The sequence below is a fragment of the Phoxinus phoxinus genome (genome assembly GCF_949152265.1).
Source record: "Phoxinus phoxinus genome assembly, chromosome: 8".
NCBI lineage: Eukaryota > Metazoa > Chordata > Actinopteri > Cypriniformes > Leuciscidae > Phoxinus > Phoxinus phoxinus.
This window is the reverse complement of record NC_136883.1, coordinates 22,087,265-22,105,917: the sequence shown is the minus strand read 5'-3', so window position 1 is coordinate 22,105,917 and position 18,653 is coordinate 22,087,265. Positions and strand designations below refer to the sequence as shown.

Below are 18,653 nucleotides of genomic sequence, written 5' to 3'. Positions count from 1 at the left end.
TCTCAGCTCAGCTCAGATCAGCTCAGCTAGCTAGCTCGGTTTATCAGTCTTGCTTTCTCTACCTCTCGACATATCTTCCTCTCTGTCTCTCAGCTCATCACTCGCAGGTCTGCAGAGGAGGGAAAAATAATCTGTTTAACAGCATGACAGCTGTGATTTCGGCTGGTGCAAATCAAAGCGTCAGATATCCGTCCATGCTCTCTTGCCTGCTTTTCTCTTTCTCTCTCTCCCGTTCATTCTCTTTTTGTCTCGTATACTTGTGTCAGGTTAGACACGCTAGAATGAGCCTTGTGCATCGGGGGACACTCAAAGCCGTTGGCTCCCGAGTCCAAATCGTGGGAAGCGATATCAGCTAATACACAATCACTCCTGGAACAGTATGTCACCTGGGCAATTTTAGTTGTGAACTACTGTTTTTAAACAAATCTTTTTATGTGAATGAATAATTATTGTTCACTTCTACACTACCATTCAAATGTTTTGGATCAGTAACATTCTTTAAAGAAATGTATTTAATTAACACATTAAATTGATCAAAAGTGACAGCAAAGACATTCATAATAATACAAAAGATTTCTATTTTAAATAAATGCTCTTCTCCTGAACTTTCTATTCATCAAACAATTGTGCATCAAGATTTCCACAACAATGTTTAGCAGTACAACTGTTTAGTTGACTATCAGCAAGTGAAAGATCACCCAAGACAAGAGGAAGCTAGGGAATATATTGAAAAAATCACATAGAACTGATAGAAGACAGAAAGTGTGTGTGAGTGTATTATTGTGATATGCTGGATCAGAGGGCATTTAAGGGCCTGTTTGATTGAAGCTGATTTGGCCAGTGTGAGACTTTAAATAATTCTGACCCGGCTAACTTAAGCCGCCCATCCCAGCCCTGTCTTCCCATGTCTGCTTTTCTGTCACTCGCTTTAACATCTCTCTTTTTCTCGCTAACCACAACTTGGGTTTAGGAATCTGAACAAACAGATTACTGAACATATTACCAACTGTAATTATTCAACTTCGATGTGTAACTCATCCTGGGGTGTGTTTCCCGAAAGCATCATCAGCAACTATGATCACAAGTTCCGTCGTTATCAGCAGAGTTCAATGAGTCAGTGATTCCAACAATTAACATTCGCAAACAACATCGCAAAGTTGTGTGGTTGGAACTACAGCTCTCGAGCTGCGGTTAGAAGCATAGTTTCTTGTTTGCATGACGTGGACTCAATAAATCCTTACGTTGAGCAAAATAAGCAAGCTGACAATTCAGTACAATCTATATCTTTTATTTCAAATACATACAAATGTATTTTACGTCTTTTAGTTTGTCAAGAGATTTAAAGCACCGGTTTTTGAAGAGTGCGCATGTGCGTACATGCTCTTGTGCATACGAACAAGTCTATGATTGAATCTGGAAATAAAGCAAAATAACTGAGTAAAATGAGAATTAGTCCTCAGATTCCATGTCCATAATTTATAGCAAAACATCTTGCATTAATTAGATGTCAAACGGATCCATTAAAAGAAGTTATTACTCCACCACCAGCGTTACACTATTAACCAAAGTGGTTTAACGGCAAATTTGCGACTTTGCAAATTTGCAAATTTGTTTTGAGAAAAAGTTGTGATAGCTAGTTGATTTCTTCAACGATGTATCGTACGATGGTAGTTAAGCAGCAAGTTATGTCGTTGTACTGGAAACCTACCCCTGGTTGGACCACAGACATGAACGATTCCTCAAATCAGAGGGATTCAGTGTTAGCAGCCGTTTTCTTATTGTTTCTCTTAGTATGTGTCATCTTGTATTCTCATCAATGTCTTATTATTCATTTTAGGCACCAAAAGCAGATGTTCTCCCATCTCTTTTCGGCCCCCGAGCATCGAGCCTCGTCGGCCTGACTCGTCAAACCGCCCACTGTCTCGTGTCGCCCAGGAGATCAGGGAAGTCCAGACTGTGGAGCACCTCGATCTCCAGGACTCTGATGAGGATGAGGAGGATTGCCTGGCTCTGGCCTGCCTTGAAGAAGAGTTCAGAAATATGAGCACTACACCATTAGATCAGGGTGAGGAGGCTTAATGACTAAGACTTGTCCGGACTGCAGTTACTCAAATTAAGGATTTTGATTATTATAAAAAAATAAAAATAATTAAAACATTCTATGAAATATAAATAAAGGACAAGAAGATATAAAAGTTGGATCTGTAGCTATATAGTTAGTCTATAAAACGGCTTTTATAGCCATTGATAGCCATTATTTGGTGCAGATTATTAGAATAACACCTCCAGACATATTAGTTCAGATATAAGAATTTTCTTTTGTTATTATTATATTGGAAACTGTCACTAATTGTTAAGGGCTTTCAAATGCTGCATTGTGCAAAAATAAAATGTGTCAAAATCTGTATATGAATTCTGAGACTTACTGCTGTTTGTTACTGAGTAAAAAAACTAATTTATGTCTGATATCTACTCAAATCCTTATCAAATATCCTTTTCATAAGAACTGCGGTGAAATATGGTACAATATGGTAACACTTTATAATAACAACTATTGGTTACACTTTATTCTAAGGTGTCATTGTTACAGTGTAATTATATATTAAAGTACTGAGTAATATTAAGCAACTACATGTACTTACTATAGGGTTAGGGTAGGATTAGGATTTGGTTGCGGGTTATTTGCATGCAATTATGCATAATTTACTGTTATTACTATGGTTAGTACATGTAACGTAACAACGACACACTAAAAATAGTGTTACCCAACTATTTCATTTTAAACATTATATACTGTAAATACAGAATAAATTACATTTTATATATACTATTAGATTGTTTTAAAGTTTTTAAAGAAGTGTATTATGCTCACCAATTAAAATTACAATATAAACAGTAATATTGTGAAATATAGCCGTGTTTTTTAAATTTGAATATTTATTTTAAAGTGCCCCTATTATGGTTTTTCGTGTAATATAGCTGTGTGTGAATGTAAACTCTCAGCAAAGTTGTAACGTCGAAAGTGCACGATAAAGAGTTATTGTCTCCCAAAAGAAAGAATTGACTCGCCAATACGAGTCGTTTTTCATCCGATTCCTACTGCCTTAAGATACATTTGCATAATGCCCACCTGTGTTCAATACAGGATTCGCAAAACGCTTGGCTGGTCAGTGCTCAGTTTATTTGGACTAGCTTGCTCCTCAGAATCATAACCTGTAAGTATGAGTAATTATGTACAGGTGAAACTTGCATCGTGCAAAAGTTAATTTATTTCAGTAATTCAACTTAAAAGGTGAAACTAATAGACTCACTACATGCAAAGTGAGATATTTCAAGCCTTTATTTGTTATAATATTGATGATTATAGCTTACAGCTTATGAAAACCCCAAATTCAAAATTAGAATATTGTGAAAAGACCTCCCGACCTACTTTAAAAAATGAATTTATTCCTGTGATGGCAAAGCTGAATTTTCAGCATCATTACTCCATTTCTAATATTCTAAAATGCTGATTTTTTGCTCGAGAAACATGTCTGATTATTATAAATGTTGAAAACTGTTGTGCTGCTTATTTTTAGTTTTTCAGAAAATCTTTTTTTCTGCTTAACATTTATTTAAAATAAAATTATAACAGTAACATTATTAATTACTTTACTGTCACTTTTGATTAATTAAATGCAAATATTGAATGTACATAATCTACATGCATCACTAATAATGTTTGTTAATAACTTTAATTAATGATTTATGAAAGGCCTTTTAATGTGTTACCCAAAAACATTAATATGTTTTGATTTTTCCCTAGCACACACTTATGTGCCTAACCGCCCGTGTGTATGATGAGAGATTCAGAGATGCACGTGTCCCGCACAACAGCACACACCATGCGCTGGGTACCTGCTACTGTGGCATCTCGCTCATTAGATCCCCTTATTAGAGTCAGCTCATTAGTGTTCAGTCTGCACACTCATTAAAAAAGCCTCTCTAGCCCAGCACATGCGTTCAGCCTTGATTAATTTGCTTATTTCAGCATTCATTCACATCCCGTAGGTGAACAGACACACTTATACGCTTACACTAACACAACTACTGAGACCCACCGCAGAGGTGCACCTCTCTTGCGCACACACATGAAAATCTTGCTAAATCTAGCCAGATCTCATCTTCTCTTCAAAGATTACTGCCGATATCTGTGTGATATGGCTCTTTCTCATTCGCTTTTAAAAGAGTTTCAGCAATTTAGTAATGACATACCGGTACTTAAAAGAGTTTTAGCAATTTAGTATTGATATACAGAAATAAAAATATTTGTGTATTTTTCATGATTATTTTTATAACCATAATTCTTTTGGAAAGTTGTATTTTCTAAGTTGTTTCAGTTCGATTATCGGCAGCCAAAAAAATAAATAAAAAATTAATGGCGAAGCATAATGACTTGCACTACCATTGAAAAGGTTTGGGGTCAATAAGATTTTTAAATGTTTTTGAAAGACGTTTCTTCTGTTCACCAAGACTGCATTTATTTAATCAAAAATACAGTGAAACAATAATATTATGAAATATTATTACAGTTTAAAACAAACATGTTCTGTGTGATATATTTTAAAATATAATTTTATTCTGGTGAAGGCAAAGCTGGAAATCATTCAGAAATCACTCTAATGCTGTTTTGCTGATGTTGAAAATAGTTACACAGTTTTTTTTGTTAACATTCTGTGCATCAAAGAATCCTAAGTTATGTTAAAAGGTAGTCTACAGTAAAATACCCTAAAATGTTTTATTGGTAGGAAGCTATGAGCAAGATTTACCAAATAACTCCCCCCTCTATTGCCAACATCATCCACGTTCTTAAATATCAAGATTGCTACAAGCGTTTGTTAACGCATTAGTTCTAAACCATGACAGCTTGCTCTGAGCAATTTCAGATTTATTTGTGTGTTTGTTGCTGTAATGATGGTATAGATGGTACACATCGGTCCTCCAGCAGTGTTGCTTTACCTTTCCTGTTAACATTATGCGTGCAATGTAATATTAGCATGTCTAAAGACTGTGGCATATTTTTGGAAAGTGTTTTGTATTTCCGCCATGGCTCAAGAATTGCCTGTAAAACGGCCTTATCTGTGAGCCTCGGTTGTGTATGTGTATTTGTGTACTTGTTTGTGCACGATTAGACAGACAAATCTCTGCTGGAGGCTGAGTGCTGCTTTGCTTTTGTTGCATCGTGTGCTGTATGGTGCTGTAACGGGATTATAAGGCCTACTGAACACAGTGTGTGTGTGTGTGTGTGTGTGTGTGTGTGTGTGTGTGTGTGTGTGTGTGTACAGGGGTATAAAACATCCCTTCCATCAACACACTTTCAGACTGGCCAGAGCTCTGTGCTCGACATGCACACTGCCACACAAAATACACCTTAACTCTTACCTCTTATATTGTCTCTTACTTTCTGTAAAAAAAATTGCACAAACAAGAACATTAATATCTGTCACTCTTTTACTCATGTTTTTTTTTTTTTTTCATGTCATGGCAGCAGGAGCATGTGTGTGTGAGTGAATATCGTGAAAACTGAAAAGAAATGTCCTGGTTATTTTATTCCAAAATCGAAAAAGAAATTATATTTTGCATAAAGATTTTTTTTTTGTAGCTGAATTGAAAAATTAGGATGCATTTGTTTTGCTTTAATGACAGCAACACTGGAGCTGATGTGAACAAAACGTGATGATGATCATGTTCTCCAGCATGATTTGAGATGATCCAAAGAGAATTAAATTCGATTGTGAATCACATCTTTTCAGGGAAATGTGAGATGTTTGGACTTTTGGAAAATTATAGATTTTGTAACAATTATGGGTGCAACTGTAAATATATTATAGATTAAATTATAATACTATACTGAAAATAAATGATAAACTACATTTGTAGGTATCAGTGATATTTTAATATTACGTAGGCCTATATACTATTTATTTTTTATATTTTGAGTTCCCTTTCTTCCAGTCACTTTTGTGTTGCGGTCCGTTTCAGGTCTAGGGACAGGAAAGGAAGGCTTTGTTTGGCTCGAAATCATGGTGCAAAGGACCCTAGGTTGAAATAACTCCAACCATCCCTTTAATTTGCACTTCGCCTTGACCGAACTGTTTTGTGTGTATTGGTCTAGGTCTTACTATATATATTTATTTCAATTGGACATTTAGTTTGCACTAGTTATGTCATGGCACTGTACGGATTGCTCTAATTTCACTGTACTTATACAATGACTAAATCAAGAATCTTGAACCCTCTACCTCGGGTACACCGGAGGTTGTTCTACTTGGTGCCACTTGTACGGAGTCTGGACGTGTGGCTAGTGGTGTCATCAGAACCATCCGCTGCCCAGGTACAGTGGATTACTTTCCACCTCTGTACAAGGAGAGAACGCTCCTATCCTTCAGGCGGAGATCACTGTCCTTCTGGAGAAGGACTTGATAGAGACTTTCCCTTCCAGCCGAGATGAAGAATGGGTTTTACAGCCCTTGCTTCATCGTAACAAAAAAAATTAGGTGGGTTGAGACCAATCTTAGATCTGTGAGTTTTGAATCTGGCCCTGTACACGCTGCCAAAATGCTCATTTAGAAACATATTCTTTAATGTGCTCAACATCAAGATTGGTTCGCGGCGATAGACCTGAAGGACGCGTTCTTTAATGTCTCGATCCTTCCATGGCATAGACCGTTTCTGCGATTCGCCTTCAAAGGTCGTGTATATCAGTACAAGGTCCTCCCCTGTCCCTGTTTCCTCACGCCTTTACGAAGGTTGCAGAGGGTGCCCTTGCCCCGCTAAGGGAGGTGGATATTCGCATACTCAACTACTTTGATGACTGGCTAATCCTAGCTCACTTGTGAGAGTTGCTGTGTGCACACCGGGACCTGGTCCTTGAGCACTTAGCTCCATTTGGACTGATTTGGCAAGTTCTCTCCTGTGCAGAGCATCTCTTTTCTCTGTGTGGTGTAAGACTCGATCGCCATGACATCACGTCCTTCTCAAGACTGTGCACAGTCAGTGCTGAACTGCTTAAGGGCATATGGCTTTGCTTGGGTTGATGCATATGAGACCGCTTCAGCATTGGCTTCATGCTCAGGGACCAAGTGGTGAACTTGCAAGCAATCCCTCCTGATCAGGAAAACCCAGCCCTGTCTCTGCGGTGTCTAGTACACGCTCTGTGCATATATCTGGACTGGACGCAGAGCTTCAGAAGAGCTCAGCAGGTCTTTGTCTGCTTCGGAGGTCAGCAGAAGGGGCAGGCTGTCTCCAAACAAGGGATGGCCCTTTGGATTGTGGATGCCATTCTCCAGGCTTTTCAGATCGTGGTTGTACCGTGCCTACTGGGAGTGAGGGCTCACTCCACCAGGGGTATCGCATCCACGTCGGCTCTAGCGAATGGTGCTTCATTAGCAGACATATGAAGAGCTGCGGGCTGGGCTACACCCAAGACTTCTGAGAGATTTTATTATCTATGCTATGCATGGAGATGGTTTCGTCCAAATTTGACCTGTTATTACCTAAAGGCCTGTTCACACCAAGAAAGATTACTATTGTAGTGTCCATACCAGTGGACAATATCGTTCTGTTTATTCTAACTGATGCTTGTTTTAAATGCTCAAGCTCATTAGAGCAGGTTGGATTCTGATTGGCTGTCAATGTTTTTATCAGTCATCAGCTGGATAAAATCATCCTGAAAGTTATTCCAACTATATAATTTATCTGTGCCGTTATCATTATAGCTGTGGTGTGAACTCTGTAATATTGAGAATGTTTTTTAGAACTATATCTTTATCCTCCTATCGTTATAGTTATCGCCCTTTGTGTGAACCGGCCTTTACCGATTAATATTGGTAATAACCGGTAACACTCTGACAAACTGGTTGGATAGTAGTGCTTGCATTAGCGACTGATAATGTGCGCTTTTTAGGTCCAGTTAGAGTTTCCCTTGAATGGTGAACCCTAGAACCCCTTCTCAATCACTTAAGCACTATTGATTAGATGAGTTCGGTGGAGGAACTCACTACCAGGCCCATTACTCGTGGTATGCCTCTTTTCCGGTGAGCTCTTTTAGTTTGGCTAGCGCTCCGTATGTAGTGGTTCCCTAACGGTGACCCCATACAATGTATTCTTCCACTGTTCAGTTTCCCTCTCTGTGAACTCAGAGTCTTGCCCTGATAAGGCCTTGCGGCTGTTCTGTCGGACAACATCTCCAAGACGTAACACACCATATGACTAGTAATTCAAAGTCCAAATCACATTCTTTGCTGTCCCAAATTAAGTGATATAAGTACCAGTGTAGAACACTATATAGAAACTGTGTCTATTCCTCGTTTAGTGAGGCCAAATAATAAATCTACTGCAGGATCTAAGAAAAATCTAATTGTGATTAAACCAGAAAATCTCAATATTAGTGAACAAAAACAATGTCTAAAGCTAGGTCTTCTAAACATTAGGTCGCTTACACCTAAGGCGGTTATTGTAAATGAAATGGTCACAGATAATAACTTCGATGTACTTTGTCTTACTGAAACCTGGCTTAAACCAAATGATTATTTCGGTCTTAATGAGTCTACTCCACCAGGATACTGTTATAAGCATGAGCCCCGTCTGATTGGTCGTGGCGGCGGTGTTGCAACATTCTTCATAAATAAAACAACCACCATCAGCGGACAATTTACCAATCCACAAACTAACACACACATTTTGGCAGCTAACACACAGACTCTACCCTCATTCTCCTTGCTTTCAGAGACAGAAGTCTCAAAACTCCTTCTTTCCAGTCGACCTACTACCTGTCCGCTCGACCCTATTCCCACTAACCTACTTCAAGCTATTTCTTCCTCTGTTGTACCCGCACTCACACACATCATAAACGCCTCTCTTCACACTGGCACATTTCCCACAGCATTCAAGCAGGCTCGGGTTACCCCACTGCTTAAGAAACCCACTCTAAATCCAGCACATCTAGAAAACTACAGACCGGTATCCCTCCTTCCATTTGTCGCAAAAACACTTGAACGAGTCGTTTTCAACCAGATCTCCTCCTTTCTTACGCAGAACAACCTCTTGGACAACAATCAGTCTGGCTTCAAAAGCGGACACTCAACTGAGACTGCTCTGCTCTCAGTAATCGAAGCACTAAGACTTGCAAGAGCCGCTTCCAAATCCTCAGTTCTCATCCTGCTGGATCTGTCTGCTGCCTTTGACACCGTTAACCACCAGATCCTCCTGTCAATCCTAAAGAGGAAGGGCATCTCGGGAACTGCACTCCTGTGGTTCAAGTCTTACCTCTCAGGTAGGTCCTTTAGGGTGTCGTGGAGGGGTGAGGTGTCTAAAACCCTACATCTAGCTACTGGTGTGCCTCAGGGCTCAGTGCTTGGACCACTTCTCTTCTCCATCTACATGACATCACTAGGATCTGTGATTCAGAAACATGGCTTTTCCTACCACTGCTACGCTGATGACACACAACTCTACCTCTCATTCCAGCCTGATGATCCGACGGTAGCCGCTCGCATCTCAGCCTGCCTGACAGACATCTCTGGCTGGATGAAGGACCACCACCTTCAACTAAACCTTGCGAAGACAGAGCTACTTGTAATCCCGGCTAACCCAGCACTTAATCACAACTTCACCATCCAGCTAGGCTCTTCATCCATAACTCCATCAAGATCAGCCAGGAACCTTGGAGTTGTAATTGATGACCAATTGAATTTCACAGACCACATTGCTAGCACTGCCCGGTCATGCAGATTTTCCTTGTACAACATCAGAAGGATCAGGCCCTTCCTATCAGAGCATGCTACACAACTCCTTGTTCAGGCGCTTGTTCTATCCAGACTGGACTATTGTAATGCTCTCCTGGCTTGTCTCCCAGCTTGCACTGTCAAACCTCTGCAACTGATCCAGAATGCTGCAGCTAGAGTGGTCTTCAACGAGCCGAAGAGAGCACACGTCACTCCTCTCCTCACGAAACTGCACTGGTTGCCGGTTGCCGCTCGCATCAAATTCAAGTCACTGACGTTTGCCTACAGAACAACCACTGGCACTGCTCCCTTGTACCTGAACTCATTACTACAGACTTATGTGCCATCCAGAAACTTGCGCTCTGCAAGTGAGCGGCGTCTGGTGGTGCCATCCCAAAGAGGCACGAAATCTCTCTCTCGGACCTTTACCATGACTGTTCCCTGCTGGTGGAATGATCTGCCTAACTCAGCCAGAGCTGCTGAGTCTGTAGCCATCTTTAAGAAACTGCTGAAGACGTATCTTTTTCGGCAGCACTTGAGCACTTAATCCAGTACTACTAACACTTTCTTATCTAAAAAAAAAAAAAAAAAAAAAAAAAAAAAAAAAAATTGCGTTGGATTGTACTGTGAGGGGTCATAGCACTTACATATTGTTGTCCTACTGCTAGTTTAATTGCTTCTATTGTTTCTCATTTGTAAGTCGCTTTGGATAAAAGCGTCAGCTAAATGAATAAATGTAAATGTAAATGTTGCAACAATCTATAGAGATATTCTTAATGTTACTCAGAAAACAGGTCACAGGTTTAATTCGTTTGAAGTACTTGTGCTAAATGTGACGCTTTTATATGTAAGAAAGAAATCTCTATTATCTCTAGCCTTGGCAACTGTATATAGACCTCCAGGGCCCTATGCGGATTTCCTAAAAGAGTTTGCAGATTTTCTCGCAGATCTATTAGTCAATGTCGATAAGGCAATAATTGTTGGAGATTTCAACATACACGTCGATAACACAAATGATGCGTTAGGGGCTGCGTTTACAGATTTATTAAACTCCTTTGGGGTCAAGCAAAACGTTAGTGGTCCCACTCATCGTCTTAATCATACTCTAGATTTAATTATATCATATGGAACCGATCCACACCGATATAGATATTACACCGCAAAGTGATGACGTCACTGATCATTAAATGGTAACTTGCATACTACGTACGGCTGAAATGTGTCATGTTGCGCCGCGTTATCGACCAGGTAGAACAATCCTTCCAACCACTGTAGATAGATTATTGAATAGCTTACCTGATCTATCTCCGCTCCTCAGTGAACCCAAACTAACAGATGAACTAGAGGAAATGCCTAGCAGTATGAGCACCATTCTCTCTAGTACATTAGAAATTGTTGCATCAATTAGATTAAAAAAGGTTAGAGAGAAAACTAAAGCACCATGGTACAACAGTGCTACGCATGTTATCAAGAGAGAAACTCGTAACTTAGAGCGCAAATGGAAACAAACTAATTTAGAGGTCTTTAGAATTGCGTGGAAAGACAGTATGTCACGTTATAAAAAGGCTCTAAAAGCAGCCAGGGCTGAGCATCTCCGCAAACTAATAGAAAATAACCAAAATAATCCAAGGTTTTTATTTAACACTGTGGCTAGACTAACAAATAAACAGAACTTCTCTGAGAAAATAGAAAGCATCAGAAATACAATTGTAAATGTACAATCTTTGACAGCGTCTTATGATTCAGCCTCAATTATCACCCCTCAACAACAACTACAGCGCTTTACAACTATAGGACAGGAAGAGCTAAATAAACTTATCACTGCATCTAAACCAACAACATGTTTATTAGATCCAATACCCACTAAACTACTGAAAGAAGTGTTACCTGTAGTGGAAGAGCCTCTTCTCAATATTATTAACTCGTCTCTATCTTTAGGTCACTTTCCAAAAACGTTCAAGCTGGCAGTTATAAAACCTCTTATTAAGAAACCACAATTAGATCCAAATAACCTAGCAAATTACAGACCCATTTCAAATCTTCCATTTATTTCTAAAATACTAGAAAAAGTTGTGTCCGATATCTATGAAAAGTTTCAGTCTGGATTCAGGCCACATCATAGCACAGAAACTGCGCTGGTTAAAATTACAAATGATTTACTTTTAGCTTCTGACCAAGGCTGTATCTCAATACTAGTTTTACTCGATCTTAGTGCTGTGTTCGACACTATAGATCATAAAATACTCTTAGATCGACTTCAAAATTACACTGGTGTTCAGGGACAGGCATTAAGCTGGTTTAGATCGTACCTATCAGACCGTTACCATTTTGTCCATTTAAATGGGGAAAAATCAAAGATAACGTCAGTAAATTATGGATTGCCGCAAGGATCTGTATTAGGCCCTCTGCTATTCTCAATTTATATGCTGCCACTTGGTAATTTTATAAGAAAACATGGAATAAGTTTCCACTGTTATGCTGATGATACTCAATTATATATTTCATCACAACCAGATGATAACACTAAATTATCTAAAATGACAGAGTGCGTTAAAGATATAAAATATTGGATGACGTGTCATTTTCTTCTATTAAATTCAGATAAAACAGAGGTATAACTGATTGGTCCAAAAAACTGCCCACAAAACCTCTTACAATACAACCTTAATCTAGAAGGATGTCCTGTTACTTTATCCTCTACAGTAAAAGATCTGGGTGTTATACTAGACCGCAACTTGTCTTTTGAAAATCATATTTCAAATGTCACAAGAACAGCCTTTTTCCACGTTAGAAACATTGCTAAGCTACGTAACATGCTATCAGTTTCTGATGCAGAAAAGTTAGTTCATGCATTCATGACCTCGAGACTAGATTACTGTAATGCTTTATTAGCTGGTTGTCCTGCATCCTCAGTAAACAAGCTACAGTTAGTCCAAAATGCAGCCGCTAGAGTTCTTACTAGGTCAAGAAAATATGATCATATAACACCAATTTTATCATCTCTGCACTGGTTACCTATTAAGTTCCGTATCAATTACAAAGTATTGTTACTGACCTATAAAGCCCTAAATGTTTTATCTCCTGTGTATTTAAGGGATCTTCTATCGCCCTACAATCCATCGCGCTCTTTAAGATCGCTAAATTCGAGGCTTCTGGTCGTACCTAGGATAACTAAGTCCACTAAAGGAGGGAGGGCGTTTTCACATCTAGCTCCTAAACTCTGGACGCCTGTCCCGAGATAACTCAAATAGAGTTTGTCAGCTCCAGTTACGTATCCAGCCCCTCATGGAGACTTTAGATGCCCCAAAGAGACGACTCGACGCCTGTGACGAGACGACCCAATGCCGGCGATATGTTATGCCCTAAATTTATGATTAACTAACTGTATTTTTGTATGTACATTTCTGAAATGCATTTTCTGTAAAGCTGCTTTGAAACAATATGTATTGTGAAAAGCGCTATACAAATAAATTTGATTTGAATTGAATTGAATAAGAACCAGCTCCATCACGAGTCACCGTGAAGACGGTAGTCTCCCCCTTGTTAGGTGGAGCCTAGTCTAGACTGATGGCAGAAGGTCTGGTCAAAGACAGCCCAAGTTTGACTGACATATAACGCAACCAATCACAGTTTCATGTTTGGGGGTGTGCCAATATAACATTGATTTCCCCACAATAACAGAACAGCGTGTATCTAATAAATTATTCAGTCAAGGACGTTGTGCAAGTTAACTGCAACAATGGAGCCACGAACTTCACATACTTTTGAAAATCCAGCATTTAGTTGATCCTGGTAAGCGCTCATTGTTGTCACAGTTGTAAACATTCAGCGTCCTTCTTCCACGAGGGGTTTTGGCATCACACCATTTGTTTCCAGACAGACCGATAAAGAACGCGGCACAAACGTCTCCCAGACATCCTTTAGAATTCAACCAATCAGATCGCAACGTCGATATTCCTGAAGTGTTTAGAGAAAAGTGTGCCATATGCATCAGACGTTCAGCCAACGGTCCGTCTAGTCTGAGGCTGAGAGGTGGAGCCCACCACAGGGACTCTTCCCTATGTAGTACTCCCCTCTGGTGAGTCCATAGGATGTATTTTCCACATGCTCCACGTCCTATCTTATTGAGAAGGAGAACACTTCCCTGCATTAACAAGCAGGTATTTCTTGTAAAACAAATGTGTGTGTGCACGCATAAACGTTTTTAGTGGCTTTCAGACGCTGACGGCTCAAAGCCTCATCTCTCTTTGATGTGGCATAAGTATTGACAGGGTCACACAGATGAAGAGGGGGAGATCTTCATCAAGAATGCTCTTGCTATGAGGCTTATGATGACCTGAGATTTATTTCCAGGCCATGATGACAGCATGCACTCTCTCTATCGTCCTTGAATCTGTCCAAAAAAAAAATGTCAAAACCCTACAAAGTCCCTCCATGCTACCTTCCCCTGTGATTATGGTTTTGTTTCTAAGTTTTCATAGAAACTTTTCAAATATTCACAGACTGGTGGAATCCTCTATCACCACTCTGCCCTGGAGCTGGATGCTTTACCCCGGGCTGGGAAAGAGTGCTGCGTGTTGCTTTTGTCACCGGTGAAATATCTGCTAAATTACTAAAATTCAATTGCAGCTTCAACTTTTCTAATTAACTGCTTATGGCTTGACAGGGTTCATGAGAGATCTAGAGCAAGGGAAGATGAAAGAACATGCACAAAGCAACAGCGTGCCAATGAAGCATTGAAAGCAGAGGGATTTCCCCTACAGAGAGAGAATCCAGCACTGGTCACTGAGAGCAGACAGGAAGCCATTAGCACCGACATAAGTGGTCCCGCCGGAGGTAAGGCATCGAGAGGCAGATGAATCCTCATTTTGAGGGACACCAGACAGGCAGAGAATAGTCAGTACTGAGAAGATGGTCCTTGAATTCATTGGGGCTTTATTTACAATGGCTATATAGAATATGAAATGTCTTTATCAAATATTGAATCCACTATTTTTTTGTCCTATTTATTATTAAAAAAAAGGTACTCTGTCAACCAAACCTTTTAAACATAAATAAACCTCTTAGACATAAAATATTGACTTGAATGTTAACACTTTATTTAAGGTTCCAATTCTCACTGTTAACTAGTTGCTTATAAGAATGCATAGTATTAGGATATTGGCTGTTTATTAGTACTTATAAAGCACGTATAAATGCCTTATTCTGCATGACCATATTCTACATCTCTTGATCCCACCCAATACCTTATTTAATGGTCACAGGACCAGATAAAATATTTAATCTTTTTTTAGTAAGTAATTTATTTTGATGTTTTTATTTGAAAATATATTTTTTTTATATAGGGCTACAGAGTTTCCTCCTCTGAATCTATTATTCAATTATTGTCACATATATGTTCTGTTTTGGCTCAGTTTTGTTTCAGTTCTGTTCCTGTTTGCCTTTGTGCCCTGTAATTTTGCTGCCTTTGCGTGCTATCGGAATTATAGTAAATACTCGTTTCCTTGTTAAAAAATTGGACCTGAACGTCCTTCTCAAGTCAAAATTTTAATGCGATGAGCTCGTAATTCAGAAGTGGGAAGTAACATTTTCGATTTGGAAAGCAGCATTTGACCCAATTGTGTTTAATAAATTATTCCGGTATTGTTCCTGTCGTTCATTAATTGCCCAATTTAGTCTGTGTGTTATATACTCCCGGTTTTGTTCACTTCTTGGTCCGGTCTCATCTTTGTAAAGTGGATGTTTTACCTTTCTGCTCTTAAAATACTTTTTCCTTGCATTCTTCTTCTTCATGTGCTCTATACTGTATATAGCCACCCACGACAATTTCTTCACTTTCAAACGATCAAATACTTGAGCTTTTATTTAGGAATACTGATAAAAATCAACAATTTAATAAAGAGTCATAATTACACCACCCTTAAAAGCAACCAATATTACAACTTATGTTGTAATTACTTATGAAAAAGAAGAACTTTTATTAGATATTATGGAGTATTTAACTATTCATCCTCTGAAGCCAAGGTCCAAAATTAACTTGTGCCATTCCTGCTATGAAAAGTGAATGTTTACCAGCTTTAAATGTTTTATTTTATATATTTTTTTGTCCATTAAACTATATTTAGAATTATTTCTTGACATCATTTCCCTTCATTGAACAAGATTTCTGAGGGAGCAAAATGTGTATGTATAAAATGTATAACAAAAAAGTTTTGGAGTTGTGAAAATGTTTTGCAGTCTCCATTCTCTTTGATTTCAGATAAGGAATAATATATGAGCTCAACCATATTATAGTGCAATTGCAAAAGTTACTGACCAACTTCATTTTGGAGCCTACATAAAGCATTTCGAGTGATGTAACTTATTCTATCTGGGTTTTTGTGTTTTCATATATTTTTGCATAAGAAAATATGTTACCCTGTCATGGACCTTGCATCACTGTCAAGTAAACAAATTATACCGTTTTTTTTTTTTTTGCTAATTAAAAAGTTCAAGTCACACTGAAGACTAATGAGTTCAGAACATTTGCCATCTTGGAATGTGTCTTGAAATGAGTTATTTGTGAGTCTTGAAATGTTCTTACATTATTATTACAAATCAGTCTCTCTGTGGTCATTTTGAAAGGAGACCCTGTTATTTCTATCACGAAAACATAAGTCAATATCAGTCCCAGAAAAGACAAGACAATCACAATAATAACAGATCTGGAGGTTCAAAATGACCAAATCTTTCGTTGTCTCCCATCCAGATGCCTTCATAACCGGTGAAAGTGAGAATTAACTTGGTCATTGTTCTCCCAGGACAGCTAGTTCCTGCAGCCGTGGACTCGTGGTCTCTGAAAATAATGGCTTTTATAGTTCTCACCCTTCACTGGGTCTGTTTTCTTTCAGAGACACAAGAGATGCGGCCCGTGACCCGGTTCATTGATTCCTATCAGAGACGGGCTTGCAGAGGCAGTGTATGAAAATGCCCGTTATGACAGATACACACTATTACATTTTTAAAACACTACTGTTGTTTTTTTTTTTTTAACACACTCTCACTTTTCACTGCATTGTGGGAAATAGCTGCTGGGGTTTTAACACTCATACAAGGTTTTGCCCAAAGGACATACACAGTACAAATATTATACGTGTTATGTTTTTTTGTTTTGTTTACCTTCATACCTGTAGACTAACTTATTTAAAAAAAAATACTCATGAAATCAACATGTGATCAATTCATCCATATATTGATTTTAAACAAAATCATTACATTTGAGGCCAACTGATGGATGGAAGTGGATGGAATAGTTACAGTCCGTCAGGTATAAAAACGTGGCATTTGTCAACTGAAAAATGCAGAATGACTTATGGTCATGTTGTGGTCTAAATGTGCATGTAGTTCCTGTGTGTTTATGCATAAATTCTCCCTGTGGTTTGTCGCTCAAGAGCTGATCTATCATTCCGGTAAAGGTCTCTAGCCGGACACACGCAGAACTCTTCCACCTTGTGCATAATCCAGCCACTAGAGAACAGCAGCGGCTATCACTCATGGATCCACTCACACCATTATGTCACAGAAGATTTGTTGATGTAGATGTTTACACAAAGGAATGTGTCTGCATCCACTAGTGTTAGCTTGTATATGAGCATGTATGAGTGTGTCTAATGCAATAAACAAACAAACACCATGGAGTGGAGTGTTTATTTCTGTTATCCAATCCAGAAATCCAGAATCAGACATACTGTAAACGACGGTCAAATAGACAAATAGAAATGTAGACAAAACGGGCATGGATATATTAAACATTCAGAGCACCAGACAGCGATCATTAATCACACATTTTTCTGTGATTAATTGCACCTAACATTAACAGGTTTTTAAAAAATATTTTTATGTTGTAATAATTTCACATTTCATCTCCAAATTAATGTAGATTATTGTAGATATTTTAAATATTTGTTTAATGGCATTTTTTTTAAAAGAAGACCATCACCGATACCAATACTGCTACTAATGCCTCTATGAAGTCCCCCCCTCCCCTCTCCCCTCTCAATTTTAGGCATTCAACATTGCAGTCTAGTTGAAAGCTATTAATTAAAAAAAAAAAATTAGGCTTTAAAAATATCAAAACTTTCAGTTTACGTGAACTTAAAACAATCTTCCATTAACCCTTTAGAATAAATGTCACTGTCACGATGTAGCTAAGCATGATGTCAAACAGGAACACGATGGAGAAAACGATAAAACAATACTTTATTAATATGACGAAAGGATCACCAAACTCAAACTAGGGGGCTTTCACACTGGCAGTTTAGTTCGGAACGGTGCACGGTTCGCATGAAAAATCGCTAATGTGAGGTGGTCTGAGTATGGTTGCTCCCGCGTGAATGTGAAAGCAACACGGACTCGGGTGCGCGCTTGTTCAAGAAGTAAAGTGACCTGCGCATGCGTTTTAGCTGATTATGATGTATTCAGTTAAATAAAACATGTAAGGGATGATAGTGTTGATGAATTTCCTTGGATACGAGCGTGAGTGAGCCTGCAGTGTATTCGCGCATTCAGGCAACAAATTTGGAAATCCACTGTCTCCTCAAAAGAGTCTGTTTGCAAGCAGCAGAAGTCCACCTAATGCTACACACGCACAGTAAACCTGTGTTGTTCACTCAGCTGCACATAATATAGCACTGAATTAATAAAAAACACAATATATTGACCCGCGTTCTGTTTCTATCATGCGCCGTGCACGTTTGCGATGACGTAATTTGCACGCAAACGCAACAGGGTTCGATAGAATCAATTTAAGTGTGAAACCAGACCAACGCTGCGGGGGGCGCCGGGAACAATCGCGCTTGAGCTCGGACCGCAGCAATCGAGCCCAGTGTGAAAGCCCCCTGAGTTAACGAC

The 18,653-nt window shown here is 38.9% G+C and overlaps 1 protein-coding gene and 1 long non-coding RNA gene across 5 annotated transcripts in view; both read left to right on the top strand.

Moving 5' to 3' along the window:
* The window catches only part of zbbx (zinc finger, B-box domain containing), a 37,260-nt gene extending 35,058 nt beyond the window's left edge, over positions 1–2,202 (top strand). For all 4 annotated transcript variants that reach the window (XM_079621578.1, XM_079621576.1, XM_079621575.1 and 1 more), the window contains one exon: positions 1,838–2,202. In XM_079621578.1, the coding sequence (XP_079477704.1) occupies positions 1,838–2,079 (242 nt within the window). In that variant the 3' untranslated portion in view covers positions 2,080–2,202. The remainder of the gene's footprint in view (positions 1–1,837) is intronic.
* A 12,061-nt stretch (positions 2,203–14,263) lies between these two features.
* On the top strand, positions 14,264–17,352 carry LOC307003211. The gene is made up of 3 exons (XR_013798649.1): positions 14,264–14,356; positions 14,431–14,600; positions 16,655–17,352. It is a non-coding gene; the product is annotated as an uncharacterized lncRNA (long non-coding RNA).
* Positions 17,353–18,653: the final 1,301 nt, after the last annotated feature.